Source organism: Scyliorhinus canicula, chromosome 2, assembly GCF_902713615.1.
Source record: "Scyliorhinus canicula chromosome 2, sScyCan1.1, whole genome shotgun sequence".
In the NCBI taxonomy this organism is placed as follows: domain Eukaryota; kingdom Metazoa; phylum Chordata; class Chondrichthyes; order Carcharhiniformes; family Scyliorhinidae; genus Scyliorhinus; species Scyliorhinus canicula.
The window spans coordinates 27,911,059-27,934,720 of record NC_052147.1 but is presented as its reverse complement, the minus strand read 5'-3'; the positions used below and the strand labels follow the sequence as shown (position 1 = coordinate 27,934,720).

General features: G+C 48.2%; 1 protein-coding gene across 1 annotated transcript in view; it reads right to left on the bottom strand.

The window, feature by feature from the left end:
- LOC119955814 overlaps window positions 1–23,234 on the bottom strand; it is a 91,016-nt gene extending 67,782 nt beyond the window's left edge. Inside the window, exons 1-3 of the mRNA XM_038782408.1 lie at window positions 23,096–23,234; window positions 14,347–14,975; window positions 518–788 (exon numbers count right to left, since the gene is read on the bottom strand). Of these exons, the coding sequence (XP_038638336.1) occupies window positions 518–788; window positions 14,347–14,968 (893 nt within the window). The 5' untranslated portion in view covers window positions 14,969–14,975; window positions 23,096–23,234. The remainder of the gene's footprint in view (window positions 1–517; window positions 789–14,346; window positions 14,976–23,095) is intronic.
- Between the last annotated feature and the right edge of the window lie 428 nt (window positions 23,235–23,662).

The window sequence follows — 23,662 nt, the reverse complement described above, 5'->3', positions numbered from 1 at the left end:
TTCAAAAGATATATATTCCTGGGAAAAGAGCATTGCCCCCCCCCCCCCCCCCCCCCCCCCCCACCCACATTGCTGTCAGGGTGGTGAAAGCGTTCTCGGAATGTTCATAGATATGGACTTCCATAGAGTTGAGGAACTGCACTGTATATCCCAGTCAGGATGGTGTGTGCTTTGGATGGGAACATGGAGGTGATGGTGTCCTTAATCTTCGGAGCGTCGGAGGTGGTGGGTTTGGAAGGTGCTGCCAAAGAAACTTGGGAAAGTTGTTGCAGTGTATGCTCTGGATGGTGCACACTGAAGCCACAGTGTGCCAGGGAGGGAGGGAGATTAGATTAGCAGATGAGGTGCCTGGGTGGGCACCATGACCACACAATCGAAAGGAAGCAGATGACTGTAAATTGGCTGCAAGACCAGAATATCTTTTGCTTTTGTGCAGCTGAACGGAGCACATGCCCCACTGCTACGTAGTTAGAAAATAATAGCATTTAGCCTGATTTCACTGATGTGATGGACGTACCTGGGGCGTAACGAATAAAAAAAGTGTAAAAAATTATTAATGGTTAGATTTTGCTCCACTTCTGCCAATTTTCCTGCGGTTGGCAGAATCAGCACCAAGGAAGCGTTTCCATCATATGGAACTCGAATGACAAAGCTGGAAAGTTGGCTGTCATAACCGGAATCGTACATCCCTGACTTCGACATCATTTGAACTCTCACTGTTGTTGTGTCATCTACATGGAAGTCGGCTTCATAAGTGGACTGAGGATTAAAAGGTTTCTCCCAGCTGCCTACAAGAATCAGATAGAGATGATTAGAGTGTTTGCTAACCAGCATGAACGTATAACAAGTAATCTTTCTCCTTCTCTAATGTTAAGGAACAAAGGAGTTCACAGTGCTCACCCACGTGCCGTGACTATTATACTGCTCAACACGTTGATGTTTACTTTATCGTCGCAATCATTTTAATATATCCAAAGGCATCAAAAAAGACAACAAATGAACATGGGAGGGGCAGGACTGGCAGCTCAATATTCCGTGGAATAGTCTTCAGGCGAGACGGGTGTGGTGTGAAAGAGGAGCTGGTGTTTCAAGATTGATCGTGGAATCAATTACAGCAGTGAGGATTATCTTAACAGGCTTCTCAATGGAGGCCAATGGGGTAGAATTTAAGAACAAAAAGGGGGCAATCACTTTTCTGGGAGGAACTCAAAGAGTCATCGAGAGTTAGAAGATAAGATATATCGACAAATCTCAGAGAAGTGTAAAAATAGTAGTGTAATAATAATTGGAGATTTCAACTTTGCCAGGAAAGGCTCCTGATCTCTCCCCCCCCCCCCCCCCCCCACCTCCTTGTTTTTGACTCCACCCCCCGTGGGGGAGGCCCCCGGGAACCCGGCCCCCCTCATCCCCATCTACCTGGGCCTGACCCCTGGCATTGCTGACTTGACACTGAGGAACCCTGGCACTGCCAGCCGGGTATTCTGGCAGTGCCCCTGCCAGGGTGCCATGTGGCATGACCAGGGTGCCAGGCTGGCAGTGCCTTGGATTCACGTTTGTGCCGACCAGTTCTGAATTGCGCTCTGCCGAGTCTGGACGGTGTGGCCATCGAGTCCCGGGCCCCGGGAGAATCTGGCGAACAGATGTTTAAATGAGCTGTGTGGCTCATTTAAATATGCTGATCTGGGTCATGCCCAGTGAAGGTGAGATCCGGATCGTGACGTCTCGCTCGCAAGATTCTGTTGGATTTCGCAAGGTGTTTACCTGGCGTTAGATTGAATGGCCTTGTCCTGACACCAAGTCGGGATCGACAAGTCTGCTCAATCATGCCCCAAGTCACTTTGGGCAAGTTTGGCTGGTGTTTCCCACCTTTTGTTTTGGCTGATATCCACACCGGTATTCACCCACACTTAATCATTTTATTGGTCCTTGGGTGATTCTCATGGATCAAGCCCACATTTAGAAATGCTTTCAACAGTGGGGAACTAAACTTGCCAGCCAGACCGGCTCCTTAGAGATCGGGCCACCATTTAAAAAGGGTTCCCCAATCACTTAACGAGCTTGAGGTTCTCCCACAACTGCTACCCATGGACAATGCCATCTCCTGCAGACATGGGTATTACCCCACCCGTCCCCACCGTGGGGTCGCTGAGGGTCTCTCCCCTTTCAGGACCTCACCTTCACCCCACCAACCTTCATATCCTCCCCTTTAGCCATCTTCAATGGACATGGATTTACCCAGCCAATAACTGCAGCTAGCTGCAAGAAAACTTTTGCACCCGGTTCTCAATTATTTGATAATCGGGGGGCAGCGCAGTAGTTAGCACTGCTGCCTCATGGCACCGAGGTCCCAGGTTCGATCCCGGCCCAGAGTCACTGTCCGTGTGGAGTTTGCACATTCTCCCCGTGTTTGCGTAGGTTTCACCCCCATAACCCAAAGATGTGCAGGGTAGGTGGATTGGCCATGTTAAATTGCCCCTTAATTGGAAAAAAATGAATTGGGTACTTTAAATGTATTTATTTTTAAAATTATTTAATAATCGGTTAGGTAATACTTAAAACATACAATTTTAAATAACTGTTTGATAACAACACCACTCTATTCAGGATTAGTTAAAATGGAGTATAGGTGTATTTATTTTGCTGCTAATAAACCTAATCTGTGTCTTAGTTGTTTATCTGTGAGGATGACAAGTCCTCGAATTTTAAGAATAATGGTTTCCACATGAGCAGTGTTGCGAGAGCACTATCCATACCCTGAGGAAGTGAGTTATGCTTGATGCTCTACACTTGGGCCTACCATTTAGCCATTCTAAAACGGGGTGCTTCTTTCATTGGGTGTGAATTGCTTTGGCACTTATAGAATTACTACAGTGCAGGAGACAATTCGGCCCATTGGGTCTGCACCGACCCTCTGAAAGAGCACCCTACCTAGGCCCAAGGCCCCACGCTATCCCCGTAACCCCACCGCGGGCAATTTAGCACCGCCAATCCACCTAACCTGCAGATCTTTGGACTGTGGGAGGAAACCGGAGCACCCGGAGGAAACCCACGCAGACAGTGCAAACTTCACACAGTCACCCGCAGTCGGAATCGGAACAGGGTCTCTGGCTCTGTGAGGCAGTAGTGCTGACCACTGTGCCACCTTGCCACACCCAAGTCCCTTCCTGGGATTGGGAGATGCACCTTCTCTCTCTCTTTCACTCTATGTGACCGTTGAGAATCTTACCGTGGAGTTTTATGGCTCAATCGCTGGCGGTGAAATGCGACAAGCTGTTCAAAAATCCATCCTCGTCGACAGAACCGTAAAATCTTATCGGTGTAAAATTCTGCCCGCCCGTAGTTCAAGTTATAAATAATTGTTTTTAACATTTTGAAAGATGCCTGTCATATTTTCTTGAAAATATTCTCACTGATCTTTTTTATAATAAGACCTGGGAAATTAACAGTCAGGGCTATTCAGCTAACAATGAGGGCCTCGCATTAAGTAAAGTAGTCAAAAGGCGATTGATAAAGTATCCTGGATATTAGCTGATAATAAATCGGGAGGGGGATTTTTTTTGAGGTAGAATGAGAAATGTTTAATCCTGCTTCCATCTATCTGATTTCAGGTTTCATCACGATGACACTGGTTGCATTAACGAAATAGCATGCAATTACATTGCCCAGGTTAATCTTTTTACCTCCTCAGTGCGAAAGGCCCCAAAAACTCCTTCCATGTGTAAGAGCAATTTATTAGTACTTCTTTCAACTTAATAAACATATGAACAAGGAGCAGGAGTCAGCCATTCAGCCCCTCGAACCTGCTTGGCCATTTTATACTGTAATGAACTCCAATTGGCTTTATTGGTTTGTCAATTGGAGTATGAGCTCCCTCAATGATAGCTCATTGAGGGGGGCCGTATAAGCACCTGTGTAGGCTTTGTGAGCCAGTCTTAAGTTGACTGGACTGCTAGCAGCACTGTTTGTAGCTGCTCCTGTAATATCGTTATTGTAAATAAATATTGGTGTGGTGACGGAACTCCTGCCTCCCATGGATTACTACAAATACTATCATGGCTGATCTGATAGTGACCTGAAATCTGCATCCCACCTACCCCAGATAATCCAGCACCTCCTTGTTTACCAAGAATCTATCCACCTCTGCCTCAAAAATATTCAAAGACTGCTTCCACTGCCTTTTCAGGAAGAGAATTTCAATAACTCATGATCTTCTGAGAGAAAGAAAATTGCCTCATCTCCATTTTAAATGGGAAACCCCTTATTTTTAAAGAGTGATCCCTGGTTCTAGGTTCTCCCACAAGAGGAAACTTCCTCTCAACATCCATATGCCTTTCAATCAAGTTACCTCTTGGTCTTCTAACCAGTATTCATTGTTCACAATGATGGCTCCTCTACGCTGGGGAGAGCAAACACAGACTGTATGATTACTTTGCGGACCACCCTCTTCAGCGCAGAAACTTGACCCCAGTCTTCCAATCACCCGTCATTTAAATTCACCACTTTGCTCCCACTCTGACCTCGCTGTCCTTGACCTGCTCCAGGGCAATGAAGCTCGACGCAACCACAAGAATCAGCACTTCATCTTTTTACTGGGCACTTTACAGTCTTCTGGACTCAACGTTGTGTTCAACAATTTCAAATCATAATCTTTGCCTCCATTAGTTTCCTTTATCCTTGTTGGTTGTTTTTTTTAAACTCTTTTCTTTTGTTCTCTTACTTCTGTTTGTTTTTGGACAGCAGTTATTAAGGATCCAACCAATCGCAGCGTTCTCCTCCAGCCACACCTTTTTGTTTCTTTACTTGTCCCATTACCACTCCTTTGGGTCTTGCACCATGAAATCTTTTGCCATTTAATCTCTTCTGCCCTCCAATCTATTACAGGCTTTCCCTTTTGTCCTTTATCCCACCCTTCCACTTCCTCATAGCCAATTGGATTCCGAACATTTCCCAGTTCTGATGAGAGGTTTCAGACATAAAGAAATTAACTTTGTTTCTCTATCCAGGACCTGCTGACTAATTCCAGCTTTTTCCACTTTTATTTTAATCGGATCATCGGTCCTTCCTACTCAAATCTACAGGAGGTAGATTCTTTTTTTATAAACCCAGAAATCATAACTGGTGCAAAGGGGTTACAGCATCGTCCCGTTTGTGAGAGCTGCACTGGAATCCAGCGGAGACTGGCAAGATGGATGGTTTTCCCACTGTCGGCAGTGAGTGAAATTGGTGTGGCCACTCTATTAATGGGTATGAATACGCACAAAGTAATGGCCCAAAATAAAGTATTAATGGGAATAAACGCAGCAATTTGGGTGGCGCGGTGGTACAGTGGTTAGCATTGTTGGCTCACAGTACCAGGGGTCCTGGATTCAATTCCGGCCTTGGGTGACTGTCTGTGTGGAGTTTGCACATTCTCCCCGTGCCTGTGTAGGTTTCCCCCGGGTGCTCCAGATTCCCCCCACATGCTCCGGATTCCCCCCACACATATGCAGGTTAGGTGGATTGCCCATGTTAAATTGACCTAGGTGTGGTTACAGGACAGGGTGGGGTATTGGGCCTAGGTCAAGTGCTCTTTCAGAGGGTCGGTGCAGACTCGATGGGCCGAATAGCCTCCTTCTACACTGAAAGGATTCTATGATTCTAATCTCCTCAGAAAAGCTAACAGAAGGCAAGTGAGTGAAGTTGAAACTTCCCACCACTGCTGCTTGAAGGGAATCGGTTGGGGAGATTTACAGACTCCGATCTGTGGTCGAGCTAACCGCATGACGTCACTTGGTGCAAAAAGAACAAAACACTCCAGGCGGGATTCTCCCAACAGGAGTCTAAGTGCTGACGCCAGAGTAAAAACCGGAGTGTTGTATCAGGCTAAGCCTGGCGCACGATGCGGAGGTATTAACCCTGCTTAGGGCATCCTCTCATAGATCCTCCTCTATCTCTCCTCCTAGCTCGTACTCCCACTTGCCCGTAAGCTCCTCCACCGGAGTTTCCTCCGCCTCCCAAAGCTCCTGGTAAATATCCGATTCCCCTCTCCCACCCAGGTACTGGAAACTACTCTATCCTGTATCCCCCGTGGCGGCAGCAGCGGAAAGGTCGGCACCTGTTTTCTCAGCAAGTCACGCACTTGCAACTACCTAAAACCATTCGTGGCTGGCAATTTAAATTTATCCTCCAAAGCTTTCAAGCTGGGAAAACTCCCATCTATAAATAGATCCCCATTCTTCTAATTCCTGCCCTCTGCCAACTCTGGAACCCGCCATCAAGCCTACCCGGCACAAAGCTGTGGTTATTATAAATCGGGGTCCAAATCGATGCTCCCTCCACTCTCTTCTATCTCCTCCACTGCCCCCAGATCCTCAGAACCACCACTACCACCGGACGTGTGGAGTATCGGGCCGGCGAGAACAGCAGAGGTGCCGTGACCAATGCTCCCAGACTGGTGTCTTTACATGACGCCGCCTCCATCCGCTCCCATGCCGACCCCTCCCCCACTACCCACTTCCTGATCATGGCTATATTAGCCACCCAGTAGTAATTGCAGAAGTTTGGCACTACCAACCCCCTCTCCCCCCGACTGCGCTCCAGCAACACTTTCTTCACTCGCTAGGTTTTACTCGCCCACACAAAGCCCAAAATAATCTTATTCACGCGCTTGAAAGAGGCCTTAGGGATGAAGGTGGGGAGGCACGAAAAGACAAACAGAAATCCGGGGGGGGGGGGAGAAACCATAATTTTCCCGGTCTGTACCCTCCCCGCCAGTGATAGCGGGAGCATGTCCCCTCTCTTAAAGTCCCGTTCCATTTGTTCTACCAACCGAGATAGGTTTAACTTGTGTAGTACCTCCCATTTCCAGGCCACCTGGATTCCCAGATATCAAAAGCTCTTCCCTACCATTCTAAGCGGCAGCTCTCCCAGTCTCTTCTCTCGTCCTCTTGCCTGGATCTCAAACATCTCGCTTTTCCCCATGTTCAATTTATACCCCGAAAAATAGCCAAATTCCCCCAAGATTCACATTACTTCCCCCAACCTCTCCAACAGGTCCGAAATGTACAAGAGCAGGTGGTGCTCCACTCCCCCCCCCCCCCCCCCCCCTCTCCCCGAACCAGTCCTTTCCAGTTCCTAGAGGCTCTTAACGCCATGGCGGCAAACAGTAATGGGGCGAGGGGGCACCCTTGCCTTGTCCCTCGGTGTAGTTCAAAATACCCTAACCTCATCCGGTTTGTACGCACACTCGCTACTGGTGCCTGATAGAACAACCGCACCCAGTCAATAAAGCCCTCACCAAACCCAAACCTTCCCAGTGCATCCCAGAGGTAATTCCACTCCACCCGATCAAAAGCCTCCGTATAGGCCCATATCACTTCTGAATGTGGATGCAAAGGTATTGGCGAAGGTACTGGCGGGTAAGCTGCCTCCCGAAGATGATAGGTGAGGATCAGACAGGGTTTGTGAAAAGGAGGCAGCTGTTTTCGAATATTAGGAGGGTTTTGAACGTCGTTATGGCACTGGCGGAAGGGAAGGAAACAGAGGTGGTTGTGGCATTGGATGCCAAGAAGGCATTTGATTGGGTGGAATGAAGGTACCTGATGGCAGTGCTGGAGCTGTTTGGGATTGGACCAAGATTTGTGAATGGGGTAAAGCTATTGTATAAAGAGCCGAAGGCGAGTGTCCGCACGAACAATATCAGTTCGAGATACTTTTCTCTCCACCTTGGGACGAGGCAGGGATGTCCTATGCCCCCCCCCCCCCCCCCCCCCCCCCCCCCGCTGTTTGCACTTGCGATTGAGCCATTAGCCGTTGCATTAAGAAGTTTGGGAGCATGGAAAGGAATAGGGGGGGGGGGGGGGGAAATAGAGCGTAGGGTGTCCTTGTATGCCGACGACTTACTGCTGTATGTGTCGGAATCGAGTGCATCAATAGGAGGAATATTGGAGTTACTGCGGGTATTTGGGTCTTTCTCGGGGTAGAAACTGAACTTGGACAAGAGTGAGTATTTTGTGGTGTCTCGGCCGGGGGGGGGGGGGGGGGGGGGGGGGGGGCAGGGGTGGGGGGGGGGGGGGGGGCTGCCATTCAGTAGGGCAGGGACCCACTTTAGGTATTTGGGGGTGCAGGTATCCCGGGAGTGGGGAAGGCTTCGCAGATACAACATCACTAGTTTGGTGGGGAGAGTGAAAGCCGATCTGACAAGGTGGGATGGTCTCCCTCTGTCACTGGCGGGTCAGGTACAGGCGGTTAAAATGAATGTGTTGCCGCGATTTCTGTTTATTTTTCAATGCTTACCGATTTTCCTGCCAAAGTCTTTTTTTAGGGAGATTGAGGGAATGATTACCTCGTTCATATGGGGAGGGAAGGTGGCCAGAGTTAGAAAGGTGCTGCTACAGAGGAGAAGGCAGGCAGGGGGTTTGGGTCTCCCGAACCTGATGTATTATTACTGGGCGGCGAATGTGAAGAAGGTGCGGGGCTGGGTCAGTGGGATTGATTCCCAGTGGGTCAGGATGGAGGAGAGTTTGTGCAGGGATTGAAAGCACTAGCAACAGCGCCGCTCCCGATATCCCCGGGGAAATACTCAGGGAGTCCGGTAACAATAGCTTCATTGAAAATCTGGAGGCAGTTTCGCCAACACTTCGGGTTGGGGGCAGGGTCAAGGGAAATGTCGATTCGGGAGAACCACAGATTTGAACCAACGGAAGCTTTCAGAGATGGGAAGAGAAGGGGATTAAGACCCTAAAAGATTTGTTTCTTCGGGGTCGATTTGCAGGATTGAGGGAGCTGGAAGCGAAGTATGGGCTGGAGCAGGGAGAAATGTTTAGATACATGTAGGTTCGGGACTTTGCTAGGAAGGAGATACAGAGTTTCCCGGATGAACTGGTTTCCACGTTGTTGGAGGAGGTGCTGGCGGCAAGGGGACTGGAGAAGGGGACAGTGTCAGCGGTATACGGAGCTATGTTGGAAAAGGATAAGGCACCACTGGAGGGAATCAAAGTAAAATGGGAGAAATAGTTGGGAGAGGTTATAGAGGAGGGGGTCTGGTGTGAGGTGCTCCGGAGAGTGAATGCCTCCACCTTGTGTGCGAGGTTGAGGCTGATACAGCTGTAGGTGGTGTACAGAGCACACCTCTCGAGGGCGAGGGTGAGCCGATTCTTTGAAGGGGTAGAAGATGTGCGTGAACGTTGCGGGGGGCCCGCTAATCACGTTCATATGTTTTGGTCCTGTCCAAAGCTAGGGGAGTACTGGAAGGAGGTGTTTAGGGTAATTTCCAAGGTGGTGTGCGTGAAACTAGACCCAGGTCCCCGGGAGGCCATATTCAGGGTGTCGGACCAGCCAGGGTTGGAAACGGGTGGCAGATATCATAGCCTTCGCCTCGTTGATCGCCTGAAGGCAGATCCTGCTGGGATAGAGAACGGCCTCTCCACCCTGTACCCTGGCATGGCGGGGGGACTTGTTGGAATACTTGATCCCTAAGGTTAAGTTCGAACTGAGAGGAAGCTTGGAGGAGTTCTACAAGTCATGGGCACTATTTATTATTCACTTTCAAGAATTGGATAACATCGAACATTATTTGGGGGGGGGGGGGGGGGGGGGATGTGGAGGGGGGGGGGCTATGTATGTTAAAGATGGCTATGGGTAATCCCTGATTCCTTTTTTGCCATTTGTTTATGTTAACATGCGGGCTGATGTTTGGGGGTTGGTGGGAGGATGGGATCGTGGTTATTGTTATGGGGCTTGATATATTTGTTATTGATTATTGTTTGTTGTAAATTTGGGAGAAAAATTGTGAAAAAGGAGAATAAAAATACTTTAAAAAAAGATACACTGCTGCTGGCGCCAATCACCCCCGCCCCCCAACATCAATGCTCAGGCCTCTCATTTCTGCCACTCTTCTTCAGTGATGGGGATGCCATGGACTGACAGAGTGTATGGAGGCTGCTCTCCTCAGGTATTAGTTGGAGGAAAACACCAGGGCCCCAGATTTCAGACTGCAGCAGGTGAGAGCTGATCCTGCATCACGGAATCCAATGATAACTCCGTTCATTGGCAAGCCACGTTCAGCTGTCTGTCAGGCAGGAGTCAGACATATCGATGAGGATGAGAGGAGCATCACTCTGTCCTCAATGCAAGTCATCATCATTCTCCTGTCGAGTCCAGCCAATGGCTTTAGCCCCTGGAACTGGGAACCTATCTCTGGCACCACTGCAATGAGGAGATTACGCTCTCCGCTGTGGGAGAGATCTTCACTCCCTAGTTCTGGTCATCCCCAGAAAGAGATGCCATGAAGCCATCTCTAGCTTGTTGGCCTATGTGGACCCTGCCCCTTGCAACCCTCCTCAACCTCCTCCTCATCTGAGGGGATGTGTCGCTCCACCAACTCTTCCTGTTCCAGCTGTTCTCCCCTCTGCATTGCCAAGTTCTGCAGAGTGCGGCAGACTACAATTCCGCAGGACACCCTCTGGGAGCTGTACTAGAATTTCACTCTCCCCTGATCGATCCAGGGACCGGAATTGCACCTTGATCAGTCCGGCTACCTGTTTGAACAGCACTCACGTTGGTACATGGGCCTTGTTGTAGCCAGTCTCCGCAGGTGTTTGTGACCTCTTCACTGGCATCATCAGCCACCTCCTGAGTGGGTAACCCCCTCCCCGAGGACTCATACCTCCACCCGCTGATCTCCCTCAAAAATGTCAGGGATCTGGGTGCATCCCAAGATGTAACTGTCATGGACGCTCCCCGGGAAAGGGCACACATCTGCATTATTTGCGTTGTGTGGTCACATGATCACAAACATGTTGGACATCAAGGAAGTGGAATCTCTTGCAATTTATGAATGGCACTGCATGACGCCATGGAGACCATAGCGCCATATGGGCGCAGTCTATCACACCCTGCACCTGGGGCATGCTTGCTAAGTGGGTGACGCCCATGGGCCTGGCATCCTGGCCCGTCTGGTCCTAGTCCACGTTAATAAACATGTGGGCCCTCACATAAAGTACATCTGCAACCTCCCTAATACATTTCTGTGCAGGTGACTGAGAAATACCACACAGCTCACCACCAGCGTTGTCCTGAAACAAACCACCTGCCAAGACGTTCAATGCGCTGGTATTCTTTTTTAAAATAAATTTAGAGTACCCAATTATTTTTTTTTCAATTAAGGGGCAATTTAGTGAGGCCAATCCACCTAATTGGCACATCTTTGGGTTGTGGGGGTGAAACCCACGCAGACACAGGGAGAATGTGCAAACTCCACATGGACAGTGACCCAGGGCCGGGATTCGAAGCCGGGTCCTCAGCGCCGTAGGCAGCAATGCTAACCACTGTGCCACGTGCCGCCCATGTGCTGGTACTCTTAAGGGCCATGGGCAGTGGGTGTCTTCCTGTTCCATGTGGTGCTAGCTCTTGAGGGACTTAGCAAAGGTGGCCCACCATCCCCTGGGACAAATGCAGTCTTCTCCGGCAATGAAGCTCCAACATACAGGAAGCACCATCTGCATGCCAGCCTTCAATCCCCTTTAAAGGGTGGCATGGTGGTACACTGGTTAGTGCTGCTGCCACACAGCGGCAGGAATTGGGGTTCGATTACTTCCTCGAGTGACTGTGTGGCGTTTGCACATTCTCTTCGTGTCTACGTGGGTTTCCTCCGGGTGCTCCGGTTTCGTCCCACAGTCCAAAGATGTGAAGGTTAGGTGGATTGGTCATGCTAAATTTGCCCTTAGGGTGGGGTTTCAGGAAACAGAGGGGGGAATGGGGCCAAGCTAGAGTGGCCTTTCAAAGGATCTGTGCAGATTTGATGGGCTGAATGGCCTCTTTCTACACTATAAGGATTCTATGATTCGAAAACAAGGGTTGCCCCGACATGAAGGGTAGGTAAGGTTTGCAAGCCACCCTAAGTTCACAATACTGCAACCGGAGTTGAACTTATTTGTCTCCCCACTCATCCTCTCTGATACTCCCTGAGCTTTCAGCACCCTCGAGGATGGGCGCTCACCTCCAAAATCCTCCTCGGTGGTGAAGTCGGCCGGTTCACGTTTATGTAAAGCTGGTGTAAATGTCGCCTGCGTGACGTCACACCGGCATCCGGTGAATATTCAGTAACGGGGCAAGTCCCAGAGGGACTGCTTGCTAATGACATTCTAATGTTTAAAATGGGGTTATAGAATCATATTTACAGTGCAGAAAATGAAAAAATGAAAATGAAAATCACTTACTGTCACGAGTAGACTTCAATGAAGTTACTGTGAAAAGCCCCTAGTCGCCACATTCCGGCGCCTGTCCGGGGAGGCTGGTACGGGAATCGAACCGTGCTGCTGGCCTGCTTGGTCTGCTTTAAAAGCCAGTGATTTAGCCCAGTGAGCTAAACCAGCCCTGAAGGAGACCATTCGGCCCATCGAGCCCGCACCGGCCCTTGGAAAGAGCACCCTACTTAAGCCTACACCTCCACCCTATCCCCATAACCCAGTAACGCCACCTAACCATTTTGGACACTAAGGGCAATTTATCATGGTCAATCCACCAACCTGTCCATCTTTGGACTGTGGAAGGAAACCGGAGCACCCGGAGGAAACCCGCGCACACACGGGGAGAATGTGCCGACTCCGCACAGACAGTGACCCAAGCCGGGAATCGAACCTGGGACACTGGAGCTATGAAGCAACAGTGCTAACCACTGTGCTCCAGACTCCTGTGTGTTTTGCGTTATCCGCCACGAGGGTGGTTGAAAATCAGAATTTGCAATCCCGCCGGAGAGATTCGCGTTCCCGATTCTCCGGTTTTTGAGCCCGGGTCATCGTTCCGGCACAAGGCCAGTGCAGGCTCAAAATCGCCCCCGCTATCTGGGAATACAATATTACATGCATCTTAATTTTTTGTTACTGGTGACAGCCAAATCTAACTGCAATAATTGAGCAATTTCTAGATATTTAATGAGCATTACGCTTATTTGCTGCATCATGACGTGTCTGTCCCTCTGCTGCAATACTTCCATTGTGCTTTGATGTCAATGCAATCTGCAACAAATATACTTACCCACTATATTTATTGACTTTGAATCTATTTTTTTACATACAATTTACAGTGCAGAAGGAGGCCATTCGGCCCATCGAGTCTGCACCAGCTCTTGGAAAGAGCATCCTACCCAAGGTCAACAACTCTACCCTATCCCCATAACCCAGTAACCCCACCCAACACTAAGGGCAATTTTGGACACTAAGGGCAATTTAGCATGGCCAATCCACCTAACCTGCACATCTTTGGACTGTGGGAGGAAACCGGAGCACCCGGAGGAAACCCACGCACACACGGGGAGGATGTGCAGACTCCGCACAGACAGTGACCCAAGCCGGAATCGAACCTGGGACCCTGGAGCTGTGAAGCGATTGTGCTATCCACAATGCTACCGTGCTGTCCTTGTCTCATTGTTCTCTGCACTCCCTTGGTCATGTACTGATCCGCTCCCTCCACGCCCCCCCCAACCACCACCAACAGACAGCTATCCCACAATATCATCATCACAAACAGATTAGCTGGCCATTCATCCCACTGTTGTCCATCGTGCCTTCCTACATGCAAACTAACTGCTGCATTGGAAGATTGGCTACATTGCAAAAGCATTGGCCTTGTTGCGATTCAGGTCATCCTGTGAATTCGAAAGGCCTTGTGTTCTCTTTCTCTCATCCAGTGACTTGCCACATCCCAACGACCTGGGAGTGTGGCCTCCTATGCGGAAAAAAAAGGACAAAAAAAAGGGGGAAAAACACAGGAGAGTAAAGAAAGATAAAAGCAGCAGAGAAAAGGAAGATGGTCAAAGGCAGAGTAGCACAAGAGGAGAGGGAGACACAGGTAGAAGGAGAAACAGAAGATCAGGGCGAGGAGCAGAACACGAGTGAAAGAGAGAAAAACAGATCAAACAGGAACCTGGAGCTGGAGGGAAGAAGAAAGAACAATGGATGGTGGGACAAAACATAGAGGTGACAGAAATTGCTGAGGAAAAACTTTGACTTACATAATAAAGAGGGATTTGCGAATATGTTGCAAAACTTTCACCCTGGAAACAAACAAACTAAAAACAAAACCCAACTGTGATGAAAAAAAATTCATTTGCTTAAGATAAATCTTCTAGATACCTAAATAAAATGAAAACATTGCTTTGCCAATTAATCAAAGCTTAAGCTTCCGGTACATTACCAATCCTCAAATTATTGCATTCCAACAGTAATCCCTTACCCTCCCGGAATGCCCCCCCCCCCCCAAAAAAAAATTAAGGTGAAAACATTAAGAAATTGTCTTACTCAACATACTACACCTTTGCATTATCCGAATACTCTAAGTGATGTCTCTCACTTGCAAAAGACTGTTTACCTTTGAACAAGACATAATTGAGAAGGAACATCACAGTATCCGCTTGAAGGATTTTGATAAATTCTTGAATTTCGCCATCCGTTTTGTTGCTCACAAAAGCATTGATCTGTTCTTTGGCCTTGTCTGATTCCTTGAAGTTGACGCTTATTGCCTCTGACATATAAAATTGCTTTGTATCCTCAAGGAATTTCGGTTTGACAGTGAACCCCTGCTGGATGTGCAGAGAGCTCCCGATCGTTAAATTTAGTTTGTTACCTTCTCTGGTTAGCGCTTGCAGGAGAAATTTGAATGTCTCATGCACTTCCGCTGCATCATTCTGTGACATGTTGCTGTACCCAAGGCCCTGTAGAAGCTGACTACGGGTGCTCTCTCTGGCACCCAAGGACAGCATGCTGAGTGCAGCGGAGATGCTTATTGGAGAGAAGAAAATATTCTTGCCCGCTGAGCTTGGCTGGGAGGCAATCTGTCGGTACAAATCCAAGGCAAATTTTGTATTTGCAGCCACAAGTTTGAATGCAGACAGTTCTCTTGGATTTGGTACGGCAGGTTTTCCATGAACACTGACTATCCCGCTGTGAAGCACAGCGAACAGCAGCAAAGCCACAGGGATCAGCTTCTCCATCTTTATCCTGCCAAACAAAAAACAAACTTACATTGTCGCACTTTGACATTGTTCAAATACTCACCAGCCTTCATTTGACTCGCGTATACATTCTGCAGAGGTTCAATAACGGATCCTTGATACATCCCGTACCAGCCTCCCCGGACAGACGCCGGAATGTGGCGACTAGGGGCTTTTTGCAGTAACTTCATTTGAAGCCTACTCGTGACAATAAGCGATTTTCATTTTTCATTTCTCTGCTGGCTGAGTTCTGAAGAGATTTGAATATTGCCAACCTTACCTGAAATTAAGCAGGCTGTTTGTTACTTCACCTTTTTCCCCCTGCTCACACACGGCCCCTTGTGTTAAATGGCAATTTATACCACAGCAAATGCAAACAGCTGAGTTACATATTAATCAGTAAACTGACCTTCAGCCTGGCAGTTATTTGCATTGTAAATAAATTTCGTACAACTTTGCCCTTAGTTAAATATGCCAAAACGCATTTTCTGACTGTATTGTATAAAATTAATTCTTTATGTAATTCTATTTTGTGTTGAGAAAACTTGTTAGCCTATGTTCCCCTCTTTTGTTGTACACTGATATACCCCGGTTATGATGTTCCAAATAAATGGTAAGTCATTTATTACTAGATGTTAAGGTTTTATTGTTAGTTGCCACTTTTTGTTGTGGGACTGTCATTGTTGATGGGTAGGCAGTTGTATTGTTGCTGGACTGGTAATCCGGTGACCCTGGGCTGGATTCTCCGTCGGCGGGATCCTCCGCTTCACCAGCAGCGCACTTACACCTGCCGATTTCCCTCCGGCGTGGGGGTGCCTACAATGGGAAACCCCATTGGCCGGCTGGTGGGATGCAGAATCCCGGTACTGGTGGGGGCGCACTGCACCAGAAAACAGCTGTGGCGGGATGTAGAATCCCCCCCCCCCCCCCCACCCCCGCTAGAGTCATTCTCTGGAGACTTGGTTTCGAATCCCGCCATGGCAGATGGTGAAATTTGAATTCAATAAAATAAATCTGGAATTGAAAGTCTAATGATGACCATGAAAACCAGTGTCGATTAACAGAAAAACAAATCTGGTTCACTGATGTCCTTTAGGGAAGGAAATCTGTGGTCCTTACTTGGTGAGGCATGTGACTCCAGATCCACATCAATGTGGTTAACTCTTAAATGCCCTCCGGGATGGGCAATAAATGCTGGCCCAACCAGCGATGCCCACAGGAACGAATAAACTAAAATAATACATGTGCAGCCTGATAAATTCTAAATAGGCATTCCCATCAAAGTCGATCTTTAATAGAAATATGAGCAGTGACAATTTAAGATCAATGGGCTGTTTTTTTAAACAAAAATCTCAGAGATACAGAATGAAATGATTTTACGTTTATTGTTCTTAGATGTGTTTGAATTGACAATGTATTTAAAGTTATAAATTAGGGAACAGGCTGCTCACACAATCTTTGACTCCTGCGGCATAGAAGGGGTTTCATTCATTAGTGCAGCTCTCCAAAATGAGCCATTCACTTACTTCCATTAGTGTGCACTTTGTTTACATCCATTTAACTTTTTGTAGCTATTGATCCACTTCCCTTTTTAACAGCTGTGACGGATTCTGACTTCAACACAGTTTTTGATGGGTCACTCCCTGTTGTAACAACCCTCTGCATAAAACTTGATTCCCCTGACCTCTGTTGAGTTAGTAGTAGTGGGAATGTGTTTTCCTGATTCATTGCATCAGCACCTCACATAGATTTTAGGACAAATTTGGAATTGTCCATCCTAAACTGATTAGAGTTAGAAAAAAGAGAGATTTGCATTTATATAGTGCCTGCCACACTTTCAAGACATCCCAAAGTGCTTAACAGACAATAAAGTACTTATTTTCATAGAATTTACAGGGCAGAAGGAGGCCATTCGGCCCATCGAGTCTGCACCGGTTCTTGGAAAGAGCACCCTACCCAAGCCCCCACCCCATCCCCATAACCCAGTGACTCCACCCAACACGAAGGGCAAATTTGGACACTAAGAGCCATTTAGCATGGCCAATCCACCTAATCTGCACATCTTTGGACTGTGGGAGGAAACCGGAGCACCCGGAGGAAACCCACGTAGACATGGGAAGAACGTGCAGACTCCGCACAGACAGTGACCCAAGCCGGGAATCGAACCTGGGACCCTGGAGCCGTGAAGCAACTGTGCTAACCACCATGCTACCATGCTGCCCCTAAACATCTTTTGGATGGTGATAACTGAAGTCAATGCAGCAGCCAATTCGTACAAAAACAAATTCTTACAACAGCAATCTGACAATGACTATCTAATCTGTTTTAGTGGTATTGATTTTGGGCTAATTATTGGTTAGGACAATGGGTGTAACTCCCTTACTCATCTTCAAAATACGGAATCTATTAATGTCCATCTGAATGGCAGACATGGCCTCAGTTTAATGTCTCACCTGAAAGATAGGGATCTTCAGTAGTGCGTGGGACTGCCAGCTTGAAGTGCTCAAGTCTGAGACTGGGTCTAGAATCTAAATCCTCTGGCTCTTATTTAAATTTGTTTGAGAAAAGTATTCAGATAACAGTGATAATTTCTAATGATCTGCTCATGGCTAAGAACTGATGCAGCCACAACGAATTTAATCAGTAACAAATTCAATGAGAAAACTCGACAAAACTCTGAAGGTCAGTTGATTCAAAAGTTGGGGAGGATTAAAATTAATCTGAAGTGTCAAGGCTTGTGGGTCGGTTACTCAATAAAGTTTATTCAAAGGGTCATATTCGCTTAATTTAAATGCAGTAATATAAGCAACTTTCAAGTTTGTAGGGTTGAATTTTAGGTTTTGCATTGAGACCCCCATTTCAGAAACATTTTTGAGGTCTAACCCTGCATCACGTTACCAAGGCTGGAGGACCAGTAAGCACTGAGGATCCATTAGGACAGTGAAATAAGATCTGATCTTATAACTGAACTGAATTAGGATCCTGTACCACTTCATTGCCATTGACAACGGATTGTAAATTTCCACATGTTGTCAGGTTAAATTGACTGCTGATCATTGGACACAATATTCTGAATGTTCATGACCAACTGTTAGTGTTCTAAACTATAAATGGCAGACTTGATTTGATAAATGGAAAAAAAATGTGTCACGAAAACGTACAAGGGGCGGGATTCTCCCATTCCTAGCGGGGCGGGAGGTCCCGGCGGGACGCAGTGGCGTGAACCACTCCGGCGTCGGCCTGCCCCAAAGGTGCGGAATCCTTCGCACCTTTAGGGGCTAGGCCGGCGCCGGAGTGGTTTGCGCCCCGCCGGCCGGCTTGGAAGGCATTTGGCACCACGCCAGCCGGGGCCGAAGGGACTCCGCCGGCCGGCGAGAGTTTGCGCATGCGCGGTAGCGTCAGCGGTTGCTGACGTCATCCCCGCGCATGCACAGGGCGGGGGTCACCTATGCGTCGACTATTGCGGAGGTTGACACGGCCGACGCGTAGAAAAAGAGTGCCCCCAAGGCACAGGCCCGCCCGCCGATCAGTGGGCCCCGATCATGGGCCAGGCCACTGTGGGGGCACACCCCAGGGCCAGATCGCCCTGAGCCCCCCCCCAGGACCCCGGAGCCCACCCACGCCACCAGGTACCGCCGGTAAGGGACCTAGCCTGATCCACGCCGGCGGGACAGGCAAAAAACCAGCGGGACTTCGGCCCATCGCGGGCCGGAGCCTTCGGGCAGCCCCGGGGTCCATTGAGTCGTGCCGGTCCCCAACATCGTCCCCGGCGGGGTGGTCGGAGAATCCCACCCAGGATGTAAAAAAATTATATGGGCTAAAATTGAGTTTTATGTTTACCTAGTGAGGGCTAGTTCATCAGTAATAGGTAATGAACATTATTTAATAATGTAATGATTGAATATTGACCTCAAGATGTCTAGTTAAATGAAAGTAATGAATTGTTACCATTAAAAATAATTTAAATCCTCTTTAAAATATTGGCATCTGTATAAAAACCGTGTTTTCATATCTCAAGAAAAATAAATAACTTTCTGTTCACGAAAAATGGGTTTGTTTTCCTTTGTTCAAACATTGAACATGTAGCGTTGACTAGGTTATCCACACAAGATTTTTGAACTTAGACCTTGAAATAAGAAAGCGTAGGCAGCATTTGAAATGTGTCATTAACCTGTGATATCTGCTTCACAAATTAATAAATCTATAAGCCTCCATAGTAAGAACCAATATAATGAGTTTTGAATACCTTTTTTGATCAATGTTTAATTTGCTAATTGATCTTACAGTCATTACACATGGACTACTAAGTGTCATGAAAATGCATCGTGATCAGTCATGAAACATATCAGCTATCATTGCATTTTTTTAAATGTGTGTTAAATCTTACTGAAGCTGTTGAACTCAACTATGAGCTAGATGTTCATGTGGTTGAATTTTGCTGGAGGTGGTGTGGAACTGCACCTCCGACAGCTCAACGCGACCCTCCTTTGAGTCCATTGCATTCACCTGATGAGCCTTAATCTTAATGTGGCTACTTGAAGTCTTTCGACTACAGGTTTGATTTAATGGGGAAACATCAGAGTCCTGGGGTGGGATTCTCCGACCCCCCCCCCCCCCCCGGCGTTAATCCCACCCCCGCCATGTCCCGAATTCTACGCCCCTCCGAGATTCAGCGGGGGCGGGAATCGCGCCGCGCCAGTCGGCGGGCCCCCCGCGGCGATTCTCCGGCCCGCGATGGGCCGAAGTCCCGCCGCTGACCGGACTCCCCCGCCGGCGTGGATTAAACCACCTACCTGACCGGCGGGATTGGCAGCGCGGGCGTGCCCTGGGGTCCTGGGGGTGCGCGGGGCGATCTGACCCCGGGGGGGTGCCCCCATGGTGTCCTGGCCCACGATCGGGGCCCACCGATCAGTGGGCGGGCCTGTGCCGTGGGGGCACTCTTTTTCTTCCGCCTTTGCCATGACCTTCACCATGGCGGAGGTGGTAGAGACCCCCTCCCCAGCGCATGCGCCGGGATGACGTCAGCAGCCGCTGATGCTCCGGCGCATGCGTGAACTTACGCTGGCCGGCGAAGTCCTTGCGGCCCTGGCTGGCGTGGTGCCAAAGGCTGTTCACGCCAGCCGGCGGAGAGGTTCCCACTCTGCCGTGGGCCTAGCCCCTCAATGTGAGGGCTTGGCCCCTAAAGGTGTGGAGAATTCCACACCTTTGGGGCGGCCCGACGCCGGAGTGGTTCACGCCACTCCGACATGCCGGGACCCCCCGCCCCGCCGGGTAGGGGAGGATCCCGGCCCTGCTTTGGGTGTGTTTAGCAGGGTGTTTCCTGGCACGACTATTAAACGGGACTCTGCTTCATTTGGGCCTCGGCGAGCAAACGCCCCCGCTAAGGCTGCACGTAGACTAATTTCCTGCACTCGCAAGCTCAGCTCACCAGTGCAGGAAGAAATCAGGCGCCATTTTTAAATGGCATCCTAATCTCACAAACCCCCTCCACTGCGGCCTCCGGACGCCCCCCAGTGCCCAAACCTACCATTTAGGGAGTTCTCCAGCCTCACGGGGCAGGGTACTCCTGGGCCTAATCCCCAGCATGGGCAAAATGCCATGCAGGCACTGCCAGCCCGGCATCCTGACAGTGCCACAGTTCCTGAATGGTATCAGGAGTGCCAGGGTACCACTCTGTCCAGAGCCATACCACACAGGGAGCCCCAGGTGCTTGGGAGGCCCTTTTTGGCCACAAGTACCGATACATTTGTGGAGATCAGTGCTAAATGGCTCCTGGTCAAGGTCTCCAAGGCGAGGCCGTTCGATCCTGGGCCTTGGGATACTCCTGCGTAGACATGTTCAAGTGAGACTAGCTACTCACTTGAATATGCAAATCTGGATCCTGCCCACTGAAATGAAAAGAAAATCACTTATCGTCACAAGTAGGCTTCAAATTAAGTTACTGTGAAAAGCCCCAAGTTGCCACATTCCGGCGCCTGTTCGGGGTGGCTGGTACGGGAATTGAACCGTGCTGCTGGCCTGCCTTGGTCTGCTTTCAAAGCCAACGATTTAGCCCTGTGCTAAACCAGCCCCAGGGTGGGATCCAGATCCCAATGCTTCGTGAGATCCCTTTGGATCACGCGAGGCGTAATGAGCGTCACAAAATCTCGTGAGGGGCCTCTCGCAAGATTTACTGGCCCGTTATATCCTGAGTCGGGGGCAACGAGGCCGTCAGATCGCACCCTATATCTTTCATGAAAATAAAGGACAGAATTAATCTGAAAGTGGGATTATGCTATTTGAAGTGCCCATCTTTTATTTTGTGTACCCTATGAAAATTTAGCTAGATTAATAGCTGTTATTTGCATTGAAAATATTAATCCGTTTATCTTCACAGGTCACCTTAACGCAATAATTTAGTTGTTGAAAATGTTTTCATTACTGTTTCAAGTTAAACCCTTCTACCACAAATCCGATTTAACCCCAATAAATGTGATTTGTACTGTATAGAACATAGAACATACAGTGCAGAAGGAGGCCATTCGACCCATTGAGTCTGCACCGACCCACTTAAGCCCTCACTTCCACCCTATCCCTGTAACCCAATAACCCCTCCTAACCTTTTTGGTCACTAAGGGCAATTTAGCATGGCCAATCCACCTAACCTGCACGTCTTTGGACTGTGGGAGGAAACCGGAGCACCCGGAGGAAACCCACGCAGACACGGGGAGAACGTGCAGACTCCGCACAGACAGTGACCCAGCGGGGAATCGAACCTGGGACCCTGGCGCTGTGAAGCCACAGTGCTATCCACTTGTGGTACTGTGCTGTGCCTACTGAGAATGCCAACCCTTCAAATATCTAGGGGCTGGTTTAGCACACTGGGCTAAATCGCTGGCTTTTAAAGCAGACTGAGGCAGGCCAGCAGCACGGTTCAATTGCCGTACCAGCCTCCCTGAACAGGCACCGGAATGTGGCGACTAGGGGCTTTTCACAGTAACTTCATTGAAGCCTACTCGTGACAATAAGCGATTTTCATTTTTCATTTCAGCTACCAAAAATTAGCTTCAACGTAATTTTCTTTTCTTTCCTTGGCCATTTTGTTAATGCTATTGCTGATTTTGCTGGGTGGTTTGAATGTGCACTGTTTATGTCAATTCAGGCAAGAGTTACTTCTCAGCCTGATTATGGGTTGGAGAGGGAGGAATTCAAATGAGGAGCCCAGATAAGTGAGGTTTTAAATGAAAACAGGAAGTGCTGGGAACAATTCCACAGGTCTGGAAGCGTCCATGGAGAGAGAAACAGAGTTAAAAGGTTTTAAATCCAACATGCCTCTTCACACAGGACTAGAATTGTCACTTGGATTTTACTCCCTTGAAGTTATGACATTTGTGCATGAGGGCTAATAATGTCACCTGTTAATCTGACGGCAAATTCTGACCCTTATTTGTAAAACAGATTCTACCAGTCATTGGCATGTCGCAGAAATATTTGAAATGTATTTTAGATGAGGGACATTTCTGCAGCTACCTAAATATCACCAAAAAGTTCTTCCCCGACTCCCGATAGTGGTTAGCACAATTGCTTCACAGCTCCAGGGTCCCAGGTTCGATTCCCGGCTTGGGTCACTGTCTGTGCGGAGTTTGCACGTTCTCCCCGTGTCCGCATGGGTTTCCTCCGGGTGCTCCACTTTCCTCCCACAGTCCAAAGATGTGCAGGTTAGGTGGATTGGCCATGATAAATTGCCATTAGTGTCCTAAATTGCCCTTAGTGTTGGGTGGGGTTACTGGGTTATGGGGATAGGGCGGGGGTGTGGGCTTGGGTAGGGTGCTCTTTCCAAGAGCTGGTGCAGACTCAATGGGCCGAATGGCCTCCTTCTGCAGTGTAAAATTCTATATCTATATCTATGACTTCTGAGACCCTTCTATTTAAATGTGTATTCGTCTTTTCATGCTCTGTTTTACTGTAAATCACAACAGCTGTTCAATTATTGTCACGACCGTTGATTAATTGCATTGACCCTCTGCAATTAAAGTGTTAATTATTTGTGATCGTCTTCATATGCAAGTTGATCACGGCAATGACACGCAGGAAGAAACATCTGACTTACAAAAATAATGTCAAACAACTCAACGATTCATTTCCTACCTGTTGGTCACGACAAGTCAAACGGAGCTGGTGTGCTGTTGTGAAAGGTAAATCGATGGTTAAGTGTGCAACAACCTACTCTGGAGCACACATTAGTTCCACAGGACGAAACACGAGAGAAAGGTTTGCTTTTAATTGGCCCCTAACTGCACACACTGCAGTTTTCAAGATGATTTAATCCACTTGCTTCAATGTATCACTGCATATGATACAATTGCAGTGCTCAGTATTGTACTCTATTGATAAGGGAAAAAAAGGCCAACAATAATAGAGCTTTATTTAGCGTGAGGCAGAGAGCCAATTTACTAATCTGGTTGTTATCAAGCCTTGGCCATTTTTAATAGTGGCTCTGTCAGTTAAGGAGAACGTGCTGTAATGTCAAAGATTATCATGACACTACAAAGTAGTCATCCTTCAGGATTTGGGTATTTCAGTGAATTTCGGTGTTTTTTCAGTGAATTGTAACAAAATGCTTCCTCCCCTCCCATCTATAAAATTATCTGGGAGTAGGAAGCTTAAAGAATGAAGAGATGTGAAAGACAAGGGGAATGTTCAATTTAACACAAA